Genomic DNA, 17765 nt, shown 5'->3' with positions numbered 1-17765 from the left:
CAAAGAAATGCATGATTGTTGTTATTAGTCAAGACCCTCCAAGTGGCAACTTCTGGGAATGAAACATTACGGAAGTGCCAAAGACTGCGGTTCTTCAAATGGCCACTTGAGGCTCTAAAAGCCAGTCAACCCTCATAAATCATAAAACTTTACATAGAAAGTAAACACGGTGAAAGCCTGGTTCAGAAACGCGTTGAGTCTTTATATAACTCGTCCGTTTCCGTTGAAATGTATATTAAGGATTAAAGCTGCTACCTGTCTGCCTCTCCGTGTCTCCACCTGTCTCACAATCCACCTCTCCACTGGTCTTTGCTGCTACCTGTCTGCCTCGTCCTCTCCTGCAGGGTTCAGTCTGGGTCAACAACCGCTCGAGGATCGTGAAGAGTGACTACACGACTTCTAACGGAGTCATCCACCACATCGACACGCTGCTGACGCCCTACAGGCTGCAGGACAAACCGAGCTTCCAGTCCAAGGTGGTGGGTCGAGTTTACTCGAATAAACGATTGATGATCAATGAGGAGTGAAAGACAGCCGGCGTGACGTCACTCTCTCTCTCTCTTTCTCTGTTTAGATGAACTTCACGTCAGCAGCTGAGTTTTATGGCTACAGCCGCTTCTACAAACTTGTGGAGGTAGACATTTATTAAAAAAAACATGCTGCACCCCCCCTGGTTCGATATCTTCTCCTACATTCTTTTTTACCGTCCACTCGTTGTGCAGGATGTGGGGTTACTCCCCATGCTCCAGATGTCCATCCATCAGCCGTTTACCATGTTCTGGCCCACAGACGAGGCCCTCAACTCCATGCCGGCTGAAAGACAGCAATGGCTCTCCAGCCCCGACCACCGAGACCAAGTGGCTTCCTTAGTGAAGGCTCACATCATACGCAACGCTAGGGTAGGAGGAGGAGGCGGAGGAGGAGGGGGAGGGGGGCCGTAGAAGGATGGCTTCCAAGCATAATCGGGTTTTTTGTGTTTGTTTGTGTGCGTGTGTGTGCGTGTGCGTGCGTGTGTTTTTAGTTGTTGGGTGTCGCTCAGCCGGAAAAATACTCATCATTCCGCACCATGCACGGATCCACCATCAAGTACCACTGTGACAAGACCCTGGTGGTAAGGAATCACACACACACACACACACACACACACACACACACAATTCCAACAGGGTAGCCATGTTGGAAGCTGGCTGTTACTACAGTAAATGGTGTTGTCTCATGTTACCATGGTGATGTCGAAGAAAACCCTGTTTCACACCGACAGCAACAACATCCTGACGTTCGATGGTCGCTTTCAACAAACAGAGAGCCTTAATGAAGGAATTTGGACTGACACTGTAATTGATTTGGGATTTACACAGCAGGTTGTTTAATACTATACTGTTATTATTATTATTATTATTATTATTATTATTATTATTATTATTATTATATCACGTTATACCATACTATGTCTGTCTGTCTTGGCCAGGTCACCCTCGAAAAAGAGATTTTTAATCTCAATGGGACTCACCTGGTTAAATAAAGGTTTAAAAAAAATAAAAAATATATACTTTACTATGGTATACAATATCATACTATACCATATTACATTTTAAATTCTATGCTGTACTATAGTATTGCACTGTACCTTACACTATATCTTATATCCCATGCTATACTATACTGTACAATATCATACTATATAATGTTAAAATGATATCCTGCCTTACTACATTATTATATTTGTATTACAGTATGTTTCTGTAATAACAGACAATCTTCTTTACTGCATCCTGTCATATATTCTGGCGCAACGTCACACTGTTCTTGTTTACTTCCTATTTCTTTCTCCCTCAAGGTTACAAGGTCATATATTATTATTGTGCAACAGGGTTGTGCAACCAAATGCAGTTTGTAGTCCCATTTTTCTACAGAATAGTAAATGTTAAATGGTTAATGGACGTGAAGTAAAATCACACGTATTTATACAGCTTACAGGAGTAATTTGGGGTTCTCCCAGAAGAACACACAAAAAACAAAACTATATTTTTATTTGTTTTAACTTCCCTATTTATCTGCACTTAGTTCTGCCTTTGTGTTGCTGCAACACCTGAATTGACCCCCTGGGCATCAATTAAGGCTTATCTGATCTTAGCTTAGCTTACGTTAGCTTAGCTTATTTCATTTACACTAGTTTGATGCTTTCATACCAGCCTCTCACTGAAATGAGCTTTTGCAGTCATGACTAAATCAAGCAGTGGCGTATTAGCGTTACTAACTATTAGCATTATTAAGCGTATTAAATGTGTAATAACTTAATGCTTCATCCACACTCTCTTGTCACAGTGTAGAAAATATACCAACGCTATTGTCGGACGAGTGACAACACGGTTGACTTCTTTCAGTGTTGCATGAAAGCGCGGTGAAATTAGCATGCTAGCTGGCTAACTAGCGTACAGGTGGATAGTTAGCTAGCTTGCTAATTGTGGCATGTGAAAGCACTCTACGTATTCTGTTCTGGTTCTGTGGCAGACAGTCTTAAAAAGTTATTGATTTGTGTGTGTGTGTGTGTGTGTGTGTGTGTGTGTGTGTGTGTTTTCAGGGGGCTGTATGGCTTAATGAGAATGCAGCCAGGGTAGTGGAGCGCTACCTGAACTTCAAAGAGGGCATTGCCTACGGCATCGACCAGGTACTGGAACCACCGGGCATTGGAGCGTTCTGTGACAACCTGGAGAACAAAACCACTGCGGTAGGAGAACTATTATTACCTGTTTTACTTGAATAGTCCGATGATATTAGGACATTTTTGGATGTTTGCATGTGTGGAGTTTCGGCGAAACAATAACAAAATCAAACTGCTACAATGTGGCTACAAACTAGGGATATATCAATTCAATGGAATTACTGTGTGGATCTATTTGTGTGGACAAAGTAAATCTGAAGCCTTAGCAGTGCTGACCTTTCAAAATGGAGGAAGCCGATTGTCACTTTTTGGCTTTTATTTTACTTTCTCTGTCAAGAGTATATCGTTATTTACAAAAGGGGAATGTTTTGCAGACAGGTTTGAGACAGGAGTCGGGGGGGGGGGGGTATAAATGTGCTTCTGAATAAACTGTGAAGTCACGCTTGTTAAATGACAGTTACCACCACAATCAAGACACCGCACTGCTGTGACCATTATGTTTGATGTGTGTGCTGGAAGCTGGACTGAAGCTTTCTTTCTCGAACTGTCTCAGGCTCGCTGTGGACGCTGCACCTTCCCTCCAACCTGCCACTCCAGACACCAAGACACGGTAAGATCTGATTTAAAAAACATTAGCAGCTTGTATGACACATCGACATAAATGTAAGTCCCGCCTTCTTCCAGGGAAAGACGGAGTCTTGCTTCAACAGGTCCCCCCCGATCGGGCGGCGCCACTCACATTGGTACCCCTTGGACAATCCTTTCAGCATGATGGGCTGTAAGAGAGTATGTCAGTTTTCTTCCTGGGTCAAAAAGTGCTGCAAAAACCACTACGGCCGAGACTGTCAAGGTGTGTCTCTTGTTTGTCCTCACCTGACTCCGCCTCTTCCCTGTGTCTCTTCTGTTTGTCCTCACCTGACTCCGCCTCTTCCCTGTGTCTCTTGTTTGTCCTTACCTGACTCCGCCTCTTCCCTGTGTCTCTTCTGTTTGTCCTCACCTGACTCCGCCTCTTCCCTGTGTCTCTTGTTTGTCCTCACCTGACTCCGCCTCTTCCCTGTGTCTCTTCTGTTTGTCCTCACCTGACTCCGCCTCTTCCCTGTGTCTCTTGTTTGTCCTCACCTGACTCCGCCTCTTCCCTGTGTCTCTTGTTTGTCCTCACCTGACTCCGCCTCTTCCCTGTGTCTCTTCTGTTTGTCCTCACCTGACTCCGCCTCTTCCCTGTGTCTCTTGTTTGTCCTCACCTGACTCCGCCTCTTCCCTGTGTCTCTTCTGTTTGTCCTCACCTGACTCCGCCTCATCCCTGTGTCTCTTCTGTTTGTCCTCACCTGACTCCGCCTCTTCCCTGTGTCTCTTGTTTGTCCTCACCTGACTCCGCCTCTTCCCTGTGTCTCTTTTGTTTGTCCTCACCTGACTCCGCCTCTTCCCTGTATCTCTTGTTTGTCCTCACCTGACTCCGCCTCTTCCCTGTGTCTCTTCTGTTTGTCCTGACCTGACTCCGCCTCTTCCCTGTGTCTCTTTTGTTTGTCCTCACCTGACTCCGCCTCTTCCCTGTATCTCTTGTTTGTCCTCACCTGACTCCGCCTCTTCCCTGTGTCTCTTCTGTTTGTCCTCACCTGACTCCGCCTCTTCCCTGTGTCTCTTGTTTGTCCTCACCTGACTGTGTGTGTGTGTGTGTTTCAGTTTGTCCAGGTGGCCTGGAGGCCCCTTGTAGTAACCACGGTTACTGCGACGATGGCATGCAGGGTTCAGGAAGATGTAGATGCTTCAAAGGCTTCATCGGCAAAGCCTGCGAACTGTGTGCCGTGTCCAGCTACGGCCCCAACTGCACAGGTAGACTAAATACAGGTCACTGTTTAGTTTTCAACTGAACAGTAAAAGTTAGGCTTTGTGCTTGAGATTTCCCTGTGGACAGTTTTCTCAACAAAATGATGTATTTTAGTTATTTGCTTTTAAAAGGTCGATAAATACCCAGATCCTCCGAGCTCCGAACCTTTATATATCTTCTTGCTCTTTTTTTTATTGGCAAAGATTGAAACCGGACTTGAAACTGGTGCCTTGGGATCCTTTTATCACTCTCATAAATCTGATTATTAACAGACGTGCCACCCGCACAATGCACAGCAACACAGCCACGCACACACATCATGTCGTCGGTATGGAAGTTCCTCTGTGTGAGCGAAGGAAACACGTTACACCAGAAGTCCAGAATAAGTCGTGGAGAAACAACCGTTTGATTATTGGATTAACATATAAAAATGTTCCGTGAAAGAAAGGTTACACAAATATTTGTGTATGTTGACATTTAGAAAGAAAAAGTTAAATCTGCCAAGAAAATTGCATCTCTTTCACCGGTTCAATTGAGGAATATCACCGGCAGAAGATCATATCATCAGCAGACGCTCGTTTATATAACTGTAATATATATATTTATATATAATATTCATTATACTCAATATAAAACCACGGCCAGGCGGTCGTAATGAGAGGCGATCACAGGGATTTGCAGTGCAGATTGTGATGGATTTCTTATAGAAAACCTGTTTAATGTTATATTCACTGTCCTGCAATCTCAGAAACAGGAAGCGGGCGGCGCTTACCAAATCACCATTTTTGTCTCCGCACGGCGCCTCCGTTCCTGCCTCAGTTTCTGCCGAAGCCTCGATGTGTGGTCACATTTATGAGGAGACGAGGGTTACCGCTTGAATGCAGCTGAAGGCAGAAGGTGACATGACGGAGGATGCCATCCTTCTCTTCGGCTAAAGGACCAGAATGCACCCCCCCCCCCCCCCCCCCCCCCCCCCCCCCTTCGTGAACCTACCGCTCCATCCTGTGATGGCAGAGAGCGTGCCGGGGTAGAGGGGTTGAATATATTAGTCTGGTTATGTAGAGCGAGTTGGAATCGAGACCTCAGCTCTGAAGTATCAGCAGCCTAACTGGGCTCAGTATCGATTAAATCCACGACGCTGTCCGTGGTGCTGAAGTAGCATATTTAAATAAAATCTTTGCCCTTCTGTAACTGCCCGTCTTGAATGTATAATAATCTAGACGGCAGGCGTGAACGAGAGCAGTGGGGAACAAAACCCAGTCGCCGTGGTTACCGTATGAATCACAAAACTGATCCAGAATGAGAAAGTGAACCAAGTTTCAGCCCGTCGTTAGCTGAGAGCGCACAAGACGAACGTCAAGCTCTGTGATTTGGAGTTGAAGCCTTCATGGTTTCTGTCTCTTCTACTTTTTGACTTTTTTACGAAGTTCTTTTTTTTTTTTTTTTTTATTTAACGAAGGAGGTTTCACGCCGATCAAAAGCATCAAAGAGGCTCCAGCTGTCAATCACCTTCCGTCGCCTGTGTAGACGAGTAACCAGACTCTCGCTTGAACCTCTTGCGTAACCTCCTCCGTCTGCACAACTTTATTGTGAGATTATTTTTAAATTGCTGAGTCATGTTTTGTTTTTTTCCTCTCTCTTTCAGGCTGCAACTGCGGGCAGCACGGAAGGTGTGATGGAGGCATGGAAGGTTCCGGAAAGTGTTTCTGTAACTCCGGCTGGCAAGGCGACGACTGCCAGATCAACATCGGTGAGTTTAAGCACCTGATTGCAATCAATGAAAGTGAGTGCAGGACGTTTCTTTTAGTTTTCTTACCGTCATTTTTACTAATCTAATTGTTTTTACTGTTTTATAGCCCTGTTTACCTTTTTTTTTGATTTCTCCCTTTTTTGGTGATTTTTTCCGTGTGTCCAGCCTTGATCCCAGAGGAGTGCCGGCGGTGCCACGCTCAGGCCGACTGTGTGCCGGGTTCTGGTTGTCAGTGCAAACCCGGGTTCCAGGGCAACGGCACCTTCTGCGACCCAGAGCCACGTGAGTGTGCTGCCTTTTGTCAGCATGATGATGGTTTAAAATAATAATAATAATAGTAATAGTAATATTATCATACGTACTTTGTTAAAACAAATAACGTAAATGAAATGTAAACAGATCTTTTCAGGTAAACACTAATCTGCCTTTTCTTTTCTTTCTGTGGACTGGAAAAATGATTTGTAATTGATTTGTAAAAATGATTTTAAGATAATTTGTTGTTGTTGAATATGAGCTTCACAATTAAAGGTTTCATTATTATTATTATTATTATTATTATTATTATTATTATTATTATTATTATTAATAAACACTCTGCAGCTCCAGACCTCTGCTCAGAGTACAACGGCGGCTGTCACCAAAACGCAGACTGTAACCAGACGGCGCTGCTCGTCAACTGCACCTGTCACAGTGGTTACCAAGGAGACGGCTACTCTTGCGAGCCCATCAACAGGTAAGCGTGGCACGTCATTTTCTTCTGAATGAAATTCCTGTTTTGCCTCCTGTGGTTTTTAGTTTTTCTTTCTCAAAGGAGACTTTATAGGGATGCAAGCCATCTTTCTGTCTGTGCTGCAGGTGTACCGAAGAGCAGAACGGCGGCTGCAGCGACTTTGCCTCCTGCAAGTTCACCGGTCCAGTGAGTAAAAACATTAAAATCTCATCACTGTGGTATAAAAGAGATGCAACAAACAAGACTAATTGATCTTAGTTGAACTACTGCTCACTGTGTCTTATATGCAGTGTTGGGAGGGTTACTTTAAGCATGTATTTTGGGACAATTACTAATTACTCTTTAAAAAATATTAAATTGTCATCCTGCTAATAATTGTAATTTCTACTAAATGTACATGCAATCTAATTAAATCTTTTTTTTCTCCTTTAACTGTGACGGTGTACAGTTTTTTTGTGTCTTTATTATGTAACGTCATTCAATATATTACTCCCCAAGCCTGCTTGTATGGTAAAATAACTTAAATACTTACATTAACATACCAATACTGGTAGTTAGACAGCGGGGAGAAGCAGGAACACTGACCCACCACATGTCAGCGCCCGATGTAACAAGGGGGTCACTCAGTAATCTGGTTCCTCCAGAACGAGCGTCAGTGCGAGTGCCTGCCGGGGTTCTTGGGTACCGGAGTCCAGTGTCTGGAGAAGGTGGTGCCCCCCGTTGACCGCTGCCTGGAGGACAACGGAGGCTGCGACCCCGCGGCCATCTGCAAGGACCTGCATTACCATGGTAAAGCAACCCGACCTGACTTTTCATTACCGTGCTCGTTACCGTGGTTACCTGAGGTAGCTGTTGACCCTTTTTTCTAGTGTTCATGTTGCCGTGGTGATGTTATGGAGAACGTTGTTTATTAGTTCTGGCTCTGGAAAAGCAATTCTTCCGGGACTCGTAAACAAACGTCAACAAGCATATCAGCTGAAATACGGCAGGTGACGCCAAGAGCTTGTTAAAGCCACGACCTCATGGCCCCCGTTAAACATGCAACACATCAAAGGGATGAATGTGTTGATGTAGGGTAGTATCTGTAGTCTATAGTATCTATATTATCTAGTCTATAGTATCTTCATTATCTAGTCTATAGTATCTGTAGTCTATAGTATCTATATTATCTAGTCTATAGTATCTTCATTATCTAGTCTATAGTATCTGTAGTCTATAGTATCTATATTATCTAGTCTATAGTATCTTCATTATCTAGTCTATAGTATCTGTAGTCTATAGTATCTATATTATCTAGTCTATAGTATCTTCATTATCTAGTCTATAGTATCTTCATTATCTAGTCTATAGTATCTGTAGTCTATAGTATCTATATTATCTAGTCTATAGTATCTTCATTATCTAGTCTATAGTATCTGTAGTCTATAGTATCTATATTATCTAGTCTATAGTATCTATATTATCTAGTCTATAGTATTGTAGTCTATAGTATCTGTATTCTATAGTATATTTAGTATATAGTATATGTAGACTATAGATACTATAGAGTATAGAGTATCTATAGACTCTATAGTACCTATAGTATATATAGTCTATACAATAGGTACTATAGTCTATAGACTATGGTACCTATTGTATCTGTAGTCCATAGTATCTATAGTACCTATAGTATCTGTAGTCCATAGTATCTATAGTATCTGTAGTCTATAGTACCTATATTATCTATAGTCTATAGTATCTGTAGTCTATAGTACCTATATTATCTATAGTATCTATAGTCTATATTATCTATAGTCTATAGTATCTGTAGTCTATAGTACCTATAGTATCTATAGTCTATAGTACCTATAGTCTATATTATCTATAGTCTATAGTATCTGTAGTCGATAGTACCTATATTATCTATAGTCTATAGTACCTATAGTATCTATAGTCTATAGTATCTATAGTCTATATTATCTATAGTCTATAGTATCTGTAGTCTATAGTACCTATATTATCTATAGTCTATAGTATCTATAGTCTATAGTACCTATATTATCTATAGTCTATAGTACCTATAGTCTATATTATCTATAGTCTATAGTATCTATAGTCTATAGTACCTATATTATCTATAGTCTATAGTATCTAGTCTATAGTACCTATAGTATCTATAGTCTATATTATCTATAGTCTATAGTATCTGTAGTCTATAGTATCTATAGTCTATATTATCTATAGTCTATAGTACCTATATTATCTATAGTCTATAGTATCTATAGTCTATAGTACCTATAGTATCTGTAGTCGGTGTTCTGCCTCCAGTAGATGACACATAGAACATGTGGATGTGGGTGCAGCAGCAAGATGTCTTTTACCACCCAGAAATAATTCTGTTTCCGGTGTTGAAGATGAGTTAAATCTTACAGTTCTTGAAACAGTGACTCTATTGACCTCCAGGTCACTAATGGAAGGTAAGTGGCAGGTCCACAGGTTATGACGGGCCTGGACAAACTCACAGGCAGAAACTGAAGCGACTGAGTTACAGACTGGAGATGTACGACTCCACCCCCTGTTTCAGCCTACCGTACGTTCCTCTGGCCATGCAGCCCTCCACATCACAACAATGTATGGACCAATAAAGAAATCATTTCGTCACGCACCTGGGCGTACAGAGGCTCATGTTCAGAATCCATCCCATAATAGTTTATTTACCCTGAAACAATCAGAAAATTAGCTTTTATTCTTCTTATTCATGGCTACTCTCTGGCTCGCTCGACCACCACTTCTCTCTCTCTCTCTCTCTCTCTCTCTCTCTTAGAGAGACAACGTGACTTCATGTGAAACCATTTCAATCAGTTGTAATTATTGATTTCCGTAGATGAAATGCGACGGTGATCTGAGGTAACGGTGAATGTTTCTTGTGCTTCAGCCAACACGGCGGGAGTCTTCAACCTGCGCTCTCCAGACGGGAAGTACAAGATGAACTTCAGTCAGGCCGACGCCGCCTGCCAGGCCGAGGGCGCCACGCTGGTCAACTTTAAACAGCTCGGAGACGCACAGCAGGTAAACCCACCTGCTGACGGCATTTCCATAGAGACCGTAGATCGGATCAATCCGGCTCACGGAAACACGTACGGCATATTTATGAGGAAAAGACCCATGTTTGTTTAGTAGAGAGTTCTTCTCTGGTCCCGACAGCTGGGGATGCACCTGTGCGTGGCCGGCTGGATGGAGGGGGGCATGGTGGGGTACCCGACCCGCTTCCCCTCCCTCAAGTGCGGAGACAACCACGTGGGCCTGGTGATCTACAAAGAGCCCGTGGACCAGAGCAGCAAGTACGACGCCTACTGCTACAGGCTCAGAGGTACTGAGGCAGCACGGCCTCTGTGTTGTTGTTGTTTATTCTGCTGCAGCATCACAGAGCTCCACGTCTGGATTCAGTTTGTATTGTCTTTAGAATCCAGGGCTGCAGCTAATAATTATTTTAATTTATTCTGTCACTTATTCTTTCAACTGCCGGAGGAACTGTTTTTTTCTTTTAATATCTCAGAAAAGGTTCCCGGAGCTCTAGTTGATTTTAAGTCACGGATTTATTTTGTATCGTTGCTCATGTTGATTGAGAAAACATTCAATAGCTGAGATTAATAAATAAATACAAATAAGAACCAACATTTAGAAAAATGCAAATCCTCATATTTAAAAAGTTGAAACCATAGAATGTTTATTGTTGTGGCTTCACAAATAACTTAAATTATTAATTCTTTGTCAACATTGTTGACGACTAATCGAGCGATTTAAGATGTCCTCCTAAACAACAGATCAATAAATTGTATTCTTGTGAAGCAGTGAGTCTGATATCAATCAGAATATTGATTGTGTGTGTGTGTGTGTGTGTGTGTGTGTGTGTGTGTGCAGATGTTTCGTGTGTGTGTCCTGCCGGTTACATTGGAAACGGAGATTTCTGTAACGGCGTCCTGACCAGCGTCCTCGCAACGTCCAGCAACTTCTCCATCTTTTACAAGGCGAGTGTGACTCAGAATTTTCATTCCTATCAGTAATAATAACATACTATAATAATAGTAATAATTATATGGTAATTAATGAATACATACATAGACACAGAATGTACAACAAAATGCCGTAAATAAATAATAATAACTTAATAAAATAACTGTAAAGGTGTTTTATTCACATTTCACCATCAGTGGCTCATTCGTCAGCTGTCCTGATATTAATATTAATAACAACCATTCATACAGGTGTTTGTTTTGTTATACTAATGTTGTGCAGAGCTATTATTTATTTATTTATTTAATATCTTTATTTAAAATCTGTCAATATTCTGATTGATATAGCTAGATAACTGAGCTTTGGAAGACTTCCAGTTAACAAGTTAATGAAGAGAAGAGGATCTATGGAGGCTCCACGTTGACCACAGAGAAGAGGAGCTATGGAGGCTCCATGTTGACCACAGAGAAGAGGATCTATGGAGGCTCCACGTTGACCACAGAGAAGAGGACCTATGGAGGCTCCACGTTGACCACAGAGAAGAGGATCTATGGAGGCTCCACGTTGACCACAGAGAAGAGGAGCTATGGAGGCTCCATGTTGACCACAGAGAAGAGGATCTATGGAGGCTCCACGTTGACCACAGAGAAGAGGACCTATGGAGGCTCCACGTTGACCACAGAGAAGAGGATCTATGGAGGCTCCACGTTGACCACAGAGAAGAGGACCTATGGAGGCTCCACGTTGACCACAGAGAAGAGGAGCTATGGAGGCTCCACGTTGACCACAGAGAAGAGGAGCTATGGAGGCTCCACGTTGACCACAGAGAAGAGGAGCTATGGAGGCTCCACGTTGACCACAGAGAAGAGGATCTATGGAGGCTCCATGTTGACCACAGAGAAGAGGAGCTATGGAGGCTCCACGTTGACCACAGAGAAGAGGATCTATGGAGGCTCCACGTTGACCACAGAGAAGAGGATCTATGGAGGCTCCATGTTGACCACAGAGAAGAGGTCTGGAGGCTCCTTGTTGACCACAGAGAAGAGGATCTATGGAGGCTCCATGTTGACCACAGAGAAGAGGTCTATGGAGGCTCCACGTTGACCACAGAGAAGAGGTCTGGAGGCTCCTTGTTGACCACAGAGAAGAGGATCTATGGAGGCTCCATGTTGACCACAGAGAAGAGGTCTATGGAGGCTCCATGTTGACCACAGAGAAGAGGTCTATGGAGGCTCCATGTTGACCACAGAGAAGAGGTCTATGGAGGCTCCATGTTGACCACAGAGAAGAGGATCTATGGAGGATTCACTTCAGGACTCATGAGAAGAGATTCAAAATGTGGATCTCCGAAAATGTGTTCAACCTGAGGGTACATCTCAGCAGACATCTGACCGGTTTCTAAATATAATGCACAGCGCTGATATAAATATAGGATATGATATAATATGTAGTTGACCTTCGTTAAGAGACGACATGTAACTGTAACCCGAATGTCCTCCCTCTCTCTGTAGTTGTTGTTGGACTACAGCGGCCGGTCCTCGGAGGGCAAACAGCTCGTTCAGTTCATGTCTCACAGGAAGTCCGAGCTCACGCTGTTTGTTCCTCACAACGCCGGCTTCGGTGCAAACCAGGTGACTTATTCATCAATACATACATTACAAATTACCAATTACACTTTTTGTTTACTTGATCCCAAGTTCACTGACTTTATGGATTTTTTTAAATAAATATAAAACTAACAACCTAAAAAATAAGTATTTTATGTTACTTATTGACCTGATTTGTGTCACATGTTTATGCTTATCACATATTTATGCTTATACCATGGTCACATTATGAAATTAAGACAATTCATTTATATGTTTCATGCGCTTTGCAACTAAAGTCTGAAGTGTTTTCACAAGCCGTAACTCATGACCCGAGGGTTCGCTAAAACATTGGACAATCATTACCATCCCATAATGTTCTCACAAACAGGACGGACCTTAGATACGACTGAGAGATATTTCTAGTTGGCTCGGCTCATTGAACCCTTTAAGTCAATAACATAATGTACAGTTTAAAAGTCCAAAATACATAAATTAAATATTTACTTAAACATACTGTTTTATAGATATTTGTAAATACAATAATTAGTATCGTTGTATTTTTATTTGTTTTATTTGTTCATGATAATTCAGTTTATATTCTGCAGTTATGACCTGAATCAACTTTTGGGTTTAGATGTATATTTTTAATATGTTTATTGTGTTTTATTTTATATATTTTTATTTTATGTTGATCCTAAAAACAAAGAACGTGGAATTTAGCGTTTTATTGAAGCGTACATCAATGCTCGGATTTTCAATAAATGGACGGATCCACACCAACACATGCGTTGACCTTCATCTAAAAGAACCTAATTAGGTTTTTAACCTTTAGAACTAAATGAATTCAATCAGAATACCAGCAGGACGGAAATCTAATCTGTTTCTACTGTGTGTGTGTGTGTGTGTGTGTGTGTGTGTGTGTGTGTGTGTGTGTGTGTGTGCGTGCGTGCGTGCGTGTGCCCGTGTCTCAGACTCTTTCTGGGAGAGATCTCGAGTATCACGTGTCGACCAATCACAGCATTCGACCATTTAAAGATCTGAGACACCAGGAAGTCATCGTATCCAGGCTCGGATTCAACCTGACTGTCACCCACGGCAACAACGAGGTCAGAAACACACACGCATACACACTTCTTAGCTTCGTGAAAAAAATAAAAGTAAGCGATCATCGATGATGGTTATTGACATAAGTTTATTGATTTTGAGTCTTCCTGGTTCTTTTTAATGATCAGAACTCTAAGCTGGTGAACCGGCGGATGCTGTTGGAGTGGGACATTCCTGCTGCGAACGGGATCATCCATGTGATCGAGGGCCCGCTGACGGCCCCCCCCGCACCGGTGAGTGAACATGGTTTAACCCGGAGCTGCTGACTTTTACCTCTGATTCTGGGAGCCGTAGTGATAAAACATAACATACAGGCAAAAAAGAAAATGACGTCCCAAAACGCGTAGTAATTTAACCTTTATTTATACACGGTAGGTTAGCTTAGCATACATGTTACCCATAACAAAAAGCAGAGAAAAGCAAATGTACAAAACTAATTGGAAAAGTCATACGTCTGTTTTGATTGCCGTTGGCACACTTTATTTACATCAATTCCTTCATGAATAAAAATGTTTAAACATTTTGAGAAATTATACATACACATATATTTTTTGTAATTATTTTTTCGTCCTAAACAACAGAATAAAACGTTTGCTTTATCGTGAGCGGCTGCAGTTTCCCAGCGCAGCCGCTAGGGGGCGCCTTGACGACCGCTCCCTTCGCCGTTTCTAAATGTAATGTCCCCCCGTCTGTTGTTGTTGCTAGGCAACAGCTACAGCTGTGGGCACGCAGCAGATGGCTCCATTTTGGTTTTCTTGGCACAAGTTTTCAGGAAATGAAGATTCAATCAGTCGACTTTGAGATAACATCGCAACCCGATCAATATTCATTATGTGGGACGAAGAAGAAGATGATGAAGACGATGAAGACTAGATCACAGCAGATTAACCTAAAAGCCTTCAGATAATTAATTATTTCATTCGTGTCCTCACCTCCTCCACAAACTGACGTGGGGACGGTCAATCTTACTCAAGTGGGCCAAACCATCCCATATTAACCTGTAAATAACATTTCTATTTCTTTGAGTACATTCTGAAAACATACACAATCGATTAAGAATTCATCCACCGAACGGATGAACAAACAGCTTGAGACGTGTTGCGTCACGTCGCCTGTCCGTTAGCGTCCCCTGCAGAGGACCCTTATTAGGGAGGCACCGTATGTTGGACACCCCTGGTTTAAAAACATGTTGAATCTTCTTCAGGTTCATCCATTTAAATCTGTGATTTATTCAACCGTGACTTCTAATCGCGTCGTCCTATTGGCTACATTTAGTCACGCCCACCTTTTTATAGTTCTTATTTCCACAACCTCCAGTATTTGGATCAAGTAGCCGGTTTAAAAACTAGTTTGTATAAGTCAGTATCCGGCTGCTGTTACTCTAAATTAATGAGACACATTGAATTAACAGCTCCGGTATGATCACATGACTACAGGGATGTTGACACAGGCCACGCCCACCTGTGATGTCACAGCGCAAACAAGCTGTAGCTAAAAAAAAATCATTAATGATTCAATTAATTATCACATTGCTGTGCAGTCTAACAATAGTTAAACATTCTCTGAATGACGACGATGAATTAAATATTTTAATATATATTAATAATATATGTATATTATATATAATATTTAAATTTATTTTTAACACATTTTCTTTGACTGAAATAAATCTTTATCAGACAAAAGGTTTGTATCACACAATGAGGACCCATTAAATCCAGTTCATTGTTGCAGCTCGAGGTTAACGAATGACTAAATTGTCACAATTATGTAGGAAAACTGCACATTGTTGATATTTTGGGTATCAAATAAATCAATATAAACGTGTCTACAGCGGCTGGAAACAATGCTGATTGAAGAATTAGACTGCAGATTGAAACAAACGCTCACAAATATCCACAGAATCTTTAACAAACATGTTTATTTGTTATTTTCAGCACATTCGTTTACGAGTAGAGACAACGGGGGAACCTTGAGGATGAACCAGAAAGAGGCCTGACGCTGTTTTATGGTCTTTAGTTATCGCACAAGGTCACAGCCTGAAGTTAAAAACACTTCAAAGGGGCTTGATAAGGTGTGCTTTATCGCTAGGGAAGAATTGACATAGTTGAATCTGATTGGTCAAGTCTTCCCTGTAGTCCAGCGGTCCATAAACCTTTTCTTTGCACCACGGACCCGGTTTTGTGTAAGACAATATTTTTTTTTCCCGTGAAAAAAATGATACGACCGGCATAAACACAAATATAAAGCGCATAAAAATCTAACACGCCATCACGCCGAGTTAGTGGGAGCCCTGAGCTCGTTCTCCGGTCCCTTCTCGGGTTTAATGGGAGACGATGACACCCAACGTGTGTTCTTTAGGTCCGTAACTTCACAGACGGATGTATCCGGTTATTTTTCAAAATAAAACACCTTTTACCGACCTTGATAATCAATCAACATTGTTTTCATTCATTCTTTTTGTGCGGCCCGTTACCAAAGGACCGGTACCGGGTGGTCGGACCGCTGCTGTCGTCGACTCATCGAATCGTGTTTTTATTTAAACGCGGTCAAAAAACAAAACTCCATCCATAGTATGTAATAGAATAGTCCGTTAAAAAAGTAATATAAAAGACATAAAACGTCTTAAACGTGTAAGGATGTCACTTTTCCTATGAACACAAAACACTGAACTTAAACTACTCACCTGGAAACATTTGGGCTTTGATGACCTCATTCTCCTCCACATCCTTTAAACAGCTTCTTCTTCCTGTGGTGAAAAACAAAATGGCTGCCAGTCAGTCACCGGGAGGAGCAGTCTGGTTGCCCACCCCTCCCACCCCTCCCCATTCGGATTGTGAACATAAATTATTCATTTTAATTGGTTGAATTTTCATCCTCCTCTCGGGGGGAAATAAAAAGCGGTCACGTCTCCATGGCAACAGGAACAAACAAGTCGTACGGGCACGCCATAAAAATGTCAAAGTACAGTACAGTCGTTAAAAAAAAAATAATCATAAAAACACGGGACAGAGAATCATGACTCCGTGCCATGTAATTAGCGCTGGACAGATTGTGTGTGTGTGTAGGTGTGTGTGTGTGTGTGTGTGTGAGTGAAAGCATCCAGCGGTGAGGATCGAAAGGTTTACTTTGATCTTCTTATACAAGTAGTTATTATTTTGTGCGTGTTTGTCACCTCCAGATCCCCCATCACGCTTCCCGAGGCCACGCCCACTCAAGCGGCACAGTGTCGGCCATCTTGGTGTCGGTGTTGCTGGCGTGTGTGTTGGCTGCACTCGGCTACTACGTCTTCAAGCACAAGACGGACGCCTTCCGCTTCCACTACTTTAGGGTAACACACACACACACACACACACAAACTCCAAAACGGAGACGAAAACAAATGAAAAGTTCGTAACCTTGGTTACGGTATATTCCACACAGAGAGGATACTTTGAGTTTTATTTTTTAACAAAAGGACGCGTGGCTGCGCGTGATCTCCGCTCCTCACTTTCTAGCAGCAGATGAAAAGGAGCTGCTCGTGTTTGCAGATGACGTAATCCTCTGCTCTGAATACGGAAAGCTGCTTTTCTCATTTACATAACTTTAAAAATAAATCATCTTACTGGAGAAAAGCTGCAACTCCGATACTTCAGTGCACGTAAAAGCTGTAATTTATATATATTTAAAAGTAAACTGCTCCATCGGGATCTCTGTTCTTAGCTGGGTTGAGCGTTCTAGTTCAATGGGTTAAATAAATACATCAATACACCTAGAATGTCCCAAATGCACACTGAAATATATCAGTCAATTATTTATTTTTTTAAATAAAGTTACTATGACTTCAAAGTGCTCACATACCGGAGGCTAAAAACAACGGACGAAGTTTCATTCGCTCTTCTTTCCTGCGACAGGACGAGGACGAGGACGGTGCGCCGGGCGGCCGGACGAAGCCCACGCTGGTCTCCATTCCCAACCCGCTGTACAGCGGCTCCAGAGCCTTCAGCGAGCCGTTTGGGGTGAGTCGACCAATCGGAGACCGGCAGGCCCGAAGGAACATGTGACCTTGTATTTATCACCACGGGGGAACTCGACAGTTGGGACGCGTTAAACTTTTTTGGGGGGTACTCGAG

General features: G+C 42.3%; 2 protein-coding genes across 5 annotated transcripts in view; both read left to right on the top strand.

The window, feature by feature from the left end:
- Nucleotides 1-17765, top strand: part of stab1 (stabilin 1) — a 53006-nt gene that overhangs the window by 34833 nt on the left and 408 nt on the right. Inside the window, exons 49-69 of one of the 4 annotated variants that reach the window (XM_034532029.1) lie at nucleotides 345-476; nucleotides 575-634; nucleotides 723-899; nucleotides 1022-1111; nucleotides 2582-2728; nucleotides 3216-3272; nucleotides 3347-3512; nucleotides 4343-4492; nucleotides 6133-6237; nucleotides 6403-6519; nucleotides 6838-6970; nucleotides 7093-7153; nucleotides 7612-7756; nucleotides 9882-10015; nucleotides 10151-10316; nucleotides 10868-10974; nucleotides 12472-12591; nucleotides 13521-13655; nucleotides 13782-13886; nucleotides 16835-16984; nucleotides 17547-17651. In XM_034532029.1, the coding sequence (XP_034387920.1) occupies nucleotides 345-476; nucleotides 575-634; nucleotides 723-899; nucleotides 1022-1111; nucleotides 2582-2728; nucleotides 3216-3272; nucleotides 3347-3512; nucleotides 4343-4492; nucleotides 6133-6237; nucleotides 6403-6519; nucleotides 6838-6970; nucleotides 7093-7153; nucleotides 7612-7756; nucleotides 9882-10015; nucleotides 10151-10316; nucleotides 10868-10974; nucleotides 12472-12591; nucleotides 13521-13655; nucleotides 13782-13886; nucleotides 16835-16984; nucleotides 17547-17651 (2562 nt within the window). Of the gene's footprint in view, nucleotides 1-344; nucleotides 480-574; nucleotides 635-722; nucleotides 900-1021; nucleotides 1112-2581; nucleotides 2729-3215; nucleotides 3273-3346; nucleotides 3513-4342; nucleotides 4493-6132; nucleotides 6271-6402; nucleotides 6520-6837; nucleotides 6971-7092; nucleotides 7154-7611; nucleotides 7757-9881; nucleotides 10016-10150; nucleotides 10317-10867; nucleotides 10975-12471; nucleotides 12592-13520; nucleotides 13656-13781; nucleotides 13887-16834; nucleotides 16985-17546; nucleotides 17652-17765 lie in introns of all 4 variants that reach the window. The other 3 variants (XM_034532027.1, XM_034532028.1, XM_034532026.1) reach the window with 3 other exon arrangements.
- Nucleotides 10987-12465, top strand: LOC117730355. The gene is made up of 2 exons (XM_034532031.1): nucleotides 10987-11973; nucleotides 12007-12465. The coding sequence occupies exons 1-2, from the start codon at nucleotides 11414-11416 to the stop codon at nucleotides 12062-12064; spliced, it is 618 nt and encodes a 205-aa protein (XP_034387922.1). The 5' UTR covers nucleotides 10987-11413; the 3' UTR covers nucleotides 12065-12465.

The sequence above is a fragment of the Cyclopterus lumpus genome, chromosome 5, assembly GCF_009769545.1.
Source record: "Cyclopterus lumpus isolate fCycLum1 chromosome 5, fCycLum1.pri, whole genome shotgun sequence".
NCBI classification, from domain to species: Eukaryota; Metazoa; Chordata; class Actinopteri; order Perciformes; family Cyclopteridae; genus Cyclopterus; species Cyclopterus lumpus.
Note: the sequence above shows the minus strand (reverse complement) of the source record. Positions and strands in the feature narration are given on the sequence as shown.

Excerpts from the sequence above, each read along its gene's own strand:
- LOC117730355 (XM_034532031.1), top strand. The coding sequence starts at position 11,414 with ATGTTGACCACAGAGAAGAGGATCTATGGAGGCTCCACGTTGACCACA. Across the intron at positions 11,974-12,006 it reads ATGTTGACCACAGAGAAGAG|GATCTATGGAGGCTCCATGT; the intron begins GTCTGGAGGCTC and ends CACAGAGAAGAG.